This window comes from Ovis canadensis, chromosome 15 (genome assembly GCF_042477335.2).
Source record: "Ovis canadensis isolate MfBH-ARS-UI-01 breed Bighorn chromosome 15, ARS-UI_OviCan_v2, whole genome shotgun sequence".
NCBI lineage: Eukaryota > Metazoa > Chordata > Mammalia > Artiodactyla > Bovidae > Ovis > Ovis canadensis.
This window is the reverse complement of record NC_091259.1, coordinates 56556889-56563305: the sequence shown is the minus strand read 5'-3', so window position 1 is coordinate 56563305 and position 6417 is coordinate 56556889. Positions and strand designations below refer to the sequence as shown.

The 6417-nt window shown below is 37.0% G+C and overlaps 1 protein-coding gene across 1 annotated transcript; it reads right to left on the bottom strand.

The window, feature by feature from the left end:
- Positions 1–3439: 3439 nt before the first annotated feature.
- On the bottom strand, positions 3440–4390 carry LOC138420478 (olfactory receptor 52A1). Its single transcript, XM_069553709.1, has one exon. The coding sequence runs from the start codon at positions 4388–4390 to the stop codon at positions 3440–3442; it is 951 nt and encodes a 316-aa protein (XP_069409810.1).
- Positions 4391–6417: the final 2027 nt, after the last annotated feature.

The window sequence follows — 6417 nt, the reverse complement described above, 5'->3', positions numbered from 1 at the left end:
TTCTAAATTCCATATATATGCATTAATATACTGTACTGGTATTTTTCTCTCTGACTTACTTCACTCTGTATCATAGGCTCCAGTTTCATCCACCTCATTAGAACTGATTCAAATGTGTTCTTTTTAATAGCTGAGTAATATTCCATCATGTATATGTACCACAGCTTTTTTATCCATTCATCTGCTGATAGACATCTAGGTTGCTTCCATGTCCTAGCTATTGTAAACAGTGCTGTGATGAACATTGAGGTACATGGGACTCTTTCAATTCTGGTTTCCTTGGTGTGTATTCCCAGCAGTCGGATTGCTGGGTAGTATGGCCATTCAAAAGATCAGTCCTGGGTGCTTTTTGGAACGAATGATGCTAAAGCTGAAATTCCAATAATTTGGCCACCACATGCGAAGAGTTGACTCATTGGAAAAGATCATGATACTGGGAGGGATTGGGGGCAGGAGGAGAAGGGGATGACAGAGGATGAGATGGCTTGATGGCATCACCGACTTGATGGACGTGAGACTGAGTGAACTCCGGGAGTTGGTGATGGACAGGGAGGCCTGGCGTGCTGCAATTCATGGAGTCGCAGAGTCGGACACGACTCAGTGACTGAACTGAACTGAACTGATGGCACTTCTATTTCCAGTTTTTTAAGGAATCTCCACACTGTTCTCCATAGTGGCTGCACTAGTTTGCATTCCCACCAACAGTGTAAGAGGGTTCCCTTTTCTCCACACCCTCTCCAGCATTTACTGTTTGTAGATTTTTTGATGGCAGCCATTCTGATTGGCGTGAGATGGTACCACATTGTGGCTTTGATTTGCATTTCTCTAATAATGAGTGATGTTTAGCATCTTTTCATGTGTTTGTTAGCCATCCATATATCTTTTTTGGAGAAATGTCTGTTTAGTTATTTGGCCCATTTTTTGATTGCATTGTTTATTTTTCTGATATTGAGCTGCATAAGCTGCTTGTATATTTTTGAGATTAATTCTTTGTCAGTTGCTTCATTTGCTATTATTTTCTCCCATTCTGAAGGCTGTCTTTTCACCTTGCTTATAATTTCCTTCATTGTGCAAAAGCTTTTAAGTTTAATTAGTTCCCATTTGTTTATCTTTGCTTTTATTTCCATTGCTCAGGAAGTGGGTCATAGAGAAACCTGCTGTGATTTATATCAGAGTGTTTTGTCTATGTTTTCCTCTAGGAGTTTTATAGGTTCTGGTCTTACATTTAGATCTTTAATCCATTTTGAGTTTATTTTTGTGTATGGTGTTAGAAAGTGTTCTAGTTTTATTCTTTTACAAGTGGTTGACCAGTTTTCCCAGCAGCACTTGTTAAAGAAATCGCCTTTTCTCCATTGTATATTCTTGCCTCCTTTGTCAAACATAAGGTGTACATTGGTTCATGGTACAACCCCCACTCTTAATTGCCCCCCATTATACTGCCCATTCAGTAAACAGCAAAACATGCCCAAACTTATTAATAGAATAAAAAATTAATCAACAATGAAATTTCATCTTTTCATCCCTCAGATTTTAAAGATTTAACATCTGATAAAGTCCAGCAGTTGTGAAATCATGAGTAAATACTTTATACGAATGTATATTTTTGTAGGCAAATTTATTATTGGGAACTGTATATTCAAAAGGTTTATAATTACTTGTTTTAGATGGTATAAAGGAAATTATGAATGCTAAAGGAGTATATTGTAAGACATCTAAGAATCATTTTTTAATTCTCAAAGTTGTAAAATTTAGGGTTGAAAACAATATCACATGCCATTTTTTCTAATCATTTTTTGCTTAAATTTCCTCTTACTATCCAGAAAAACTCACCTCATTTTGTATTTAGCCATCATGATACTTACCTTCAGTATGCAACATTTTATTCTTGTACCTTATTTTAAAAACTTCACAGATTATAGAAATAGTAACTTAAAAACAATAATTTTTTCCAAATCTCACCAATTTAGTTGTAACAATTTTCAACATTTGATTTATAGTCTTCCAGGTTGCCTGGCACTAAAGGTTCTACCCATTTTAAATTGTAATTGATATTATCAAATTATCTACCCAAATGTACAATTTGCCTTATTGTTAACTGAAAACTGTTCTGGAATAGTCCCCCAAATTGCTAAAACCTCCTTTGCTATCATAAGGTAAAAACTTTAGGCCATAAATTTAAGGTTGATTTTAGTATCTATTTCATAGAGCAGAGAATATAAACTTAGATTTTTTTTTTCCTGTTGTCCCAGAGTTGTATTAAAACCTAAAGTTGAAGAAAAAAAGTCACTAAGTATTCCTAAGTTATGAATAGTTGACGTGGTTTATAAACTGTATTTGTCTCTATTGCTGCTACTGATTACCATCTCTACTGCCTACCATTTTCCCATTTCCTGCTCAAACAGCACTTGAGAGAGTGAGGGTATTCATGATTTGTCCTGGAGCTTCCTTATTCCCTGCTCTTGGGAGAGCAGACAGTTGCAATTTTCCACACCTGGACCCAAGGGAGTCAGATTCAAAAAATTACCATGAAGATTGTACATTTCTCAAAAAAAGTGAAAGACTGACACTCTTGTCCTTTAAATGTTTAATTTCCTACAAAATCTGGAGATTAATTTGTGCATGCTATTACCACTTCTCTCTCATTACCATGTCTCTGTTTCCCTCTTGTTCACTAGGAAATAAAAAGGATAAAAAGTTTACAAACTCATGAAAATTGATCACTGTGTCAAATTTACCTCTATGCTACTATTCTGTAGCATAGTATTTATAATGGCTTACGAATTTGATAACACTTGATGAGTTAATTAAAATGAATAATTTTACTGCTTATGAGTTTACTGCTTATGAGTTTTGTGCCTATAACTTTATGGATGACCCTGCAAATGTACTGAAATTTTTAGACTTTATTTTCTCATTAAAAACATAGAGATATAATTTCTGTTTGTTTTGTTTTTGATAAGAACAGTTAACATATACTTCCTCCATTTTTTAAAAGAAGACCCAGAGGACCAAGAAACAAAATCAAGAACTAGATATATTGAGTACTTGGATACTGCAGAACATTAAGCCTTAGGCATATCTAAATTCACTGAGAGATGCACAATTTGTGAATCTTTCCAGAGCTAGATGTTTACAAGTGTACACTCAAGCAGGTACTAAAAAAATTAAAGAGAAATGTAAAGGAGAAACAATCAGTATTTTCCTCCTTTATGCTTATCATTCTCATTACCCATCTAGGATCCACAATCCTATTGACTGCTGTCATGGGCTAATAGGCAATAGCCAACATGCTTGCAAATTGAAAAAAAAAAAATTAAATAGAAAACTTGAGCAAAACTTGTTATTGGAAAAAACATTTCCAATAACAATGAATCTGCTGTTTTATCATGTTGGGGGAAAAGTGTTACTACTCACAAAAAGGTAAACATAAAAGTTTTTCTCACAGCAAATTTTTCGAACAAAATATTTTTACCATATGGACACGGATCTGCTTGGTCTTTGCACCATAAACAAGTGGATTGAGAAGTGGAGGGACCAGCAGATAAGTGCTAGAAAAGAGGATGTGAATATAAGGAGGGATGTGGGAACCAAATCTATGTGCAAAGAAGGAGAAGAAACCAAGGGAGTAGAACTGGAGGAAGACACAGATGTGAGCGACACAAGTGTTGAATGCTTTCAACCTAGCCTCCTTCTGAGGCAAACGAAAAACTGTGATGAATATCTGTATGTAGGACAACGTGATTAACACAATGTCAAGCCCCGCAACAGTGAAGGCCACAAACAAACCATAAATTTTGTTGACCCTGATATTTTCTGCAGCCAGTTTCACGACAGCCATATGTTCACAGTAGGAATGAGAGATGACTGTTGTATGGTAAAATTGTAATCGAATCTTTATCAATATTAGGCATGGTGCTACAAGAATGGCAGCCCTGAGTGTTACCATAGCTGCTATTTGAGTGACTAACTGATGGGAGAAGATGGCAGCATGTCTGAGTGGATAACAGATGGCTACATAGCGGTCCAGGGCCATGGCCAGCAAGATGCCTGACTCTATGCCCTGAAATGTGTGGATGAGCCACATTTGAAGCAGGCAACAATCAAAATGTATTTCTGGTACATGAAACCAGAAGATTCCAAGCATCTTGGGCACAATGCTTGTGCTGAGAGCAATATCTGTGACTCCTAGCATGCCTAGAAAAATGTACATGGGCTGATGGAGACTGTGTTCTGATTTGATGATGATGAGAAGCAAGGAGTTTCCAATCATAGCCATGAGATACATGGCACAAAATGGAATCCCAATCCAGCACTGCACAGACTCTAGGCCTGGGATCCCTATTAGTGTGAACTCAGAAGGCATGAAGACTGTGGTGTTGTAAATGGACATAGTGTCCTTGGGTCTCATGATGCAAACAAAAGACATATCTCAGTCCATGCTGCTTCCTCTTCTACTTCTTATTTTCATCCAAAGTCATCATACTGAGTGTGTATGATTTCAGTAGATCTCTCAGATCATATCATCCACCTCATATAATATCATATAAAATATCATATCATCCATATCATATAAAAGGTAAAAGATCCACAGTGACACATCATGTTTTTAACAATGGCATGCATAAGTCCTGTACCATCATAAAAATTGTATTGGCACGGCAGTGCGACTGCATTAGAACCAACCAAATACCTGAGTTCCCAGACGGCACTAGTGGTAAAGAACCCACCTGCCAATGCAGGAGTCATAAGAGACACAGGTTCAATCCCTGGGTTGGGACAGTACCCTGGAGGAGGACAGGGCAACTCACTCCAGTATTCTTGCTTGGAAAATCCCACAGACAGAGGAGCCTGGCGGACTACAGTCCATGGGGTTGCAAAAAGTCAGACACGACTGAAGCGGCTTAGTACATACGCACAAGAACACACAAGGACTGCTTACGAAACTGCTGATATGTCTCTCATTTCACTTCAAAGCTGTGAAAACAAAAAAGTTGTTTATTTTGGTTGGCAATTATATTTTAATCAGAAGTTAATGGTTCTCTTCGCATTCCACATTTCATTTACTGCTTCAGCATTCTTATTATTCTCAGTGGTCTCTCAGTCAAAGCATTCGGTTTGGACATTGAGAGTCTGACAATATATTAGTGCAGGTTGCTCTCTAAGAAAGAGAATAAACATAGGAACACTTGTCACCTAAAAGCAAAATATATTTGTCTATGTATTGATGATATATATTATCTATCTCTGTGTAAAACTAGATCACCAAAACTTTCATCACCAAGTTCAGAAGAACTTGAAGGAAGAGTTTTAGAAAAGGTCATTCAAAGCTGTGTACATTTGGTAAGTCTGGACCAAAGTTTCTGGATACTGTTTTATGTTTCTAGTAAAACTGAACTGTTTGGCCTATATTTCTAATAGTTGAAATGCTTCATTTTCCTGCTTAAAATAAAATATATTCTGTAATACACATTACAAAATGTTTAGAGTCAAGAGAACTCAGGAAAGCAATGTTGGCAACAGTAGCAAAATATGTAGGTATGAGGACTCATTCTTAATGACTGATGGATATAGGAACATGGGTAATTGAAATAGAGGCTTCACTCTTGGGTTTTTGCCTTCTGTTTTTCTTTTCACAACTACTTGTAAGGCCTCCTCAGACAACCATTTTGCCTTTTTGAATTTCTTTTTCTTGGGGATGGGCTTGATCACTGCCTCCTGTACAATGTCACAAACCTCTGTCCATAGTTCTTCAGGAGCTCTGTCTATTAGATCTAATTCCTTGAATTGATTTGTCACTTCCACTGTATAATCGTAAGGGATTTGATTCAAATCATACCTGAATGGTCTAGTGTTTTTCCCTACCTTCTTCAATTTAAGTCTGAATTTGGCAATAAGGAGTTCATGATCTGAGCCACAGCCAGCTCCCAGTCTTGTTTTTTTCTAACTATATAAAACTTCTCCATCTTTGGCTGCAAAGAATATAATCAATCTGATTTCGGTATTGACCATCTGGTGATATCTATATGTAAAGTCTTCTCTTGTGTTGTTGGAAGCAGGTGTTTGCCATGACGAGTAGGTTCTCCTGGCAAAACTCTATTAGCCTATGCCCTGTTTCATTCAGTATTCCAAGGCCAAATCTGCCTGTTACTCCAGGTGTTTCTTGACTTCCTACTTTTGCATTACAGTCCCCTATAATGAAAAGGACACCTTTTTTGGGTGTTAGTTCTAGAAGGTCTTAAAAGTCTTCATAGAATTGGTCAACTTCAGCTTGTTCAGCATTACTGGTCTGAGCAAAACTTGGATTCTGTGATATTGAATGGTTTGCCTTTGAAAGGAACAGAGATCATTCTGTCATTTTTGAGGTGCATCCAAGTACTGCATTTCGGGTCTTTTGTTGACTATGATGGCTACTCCATT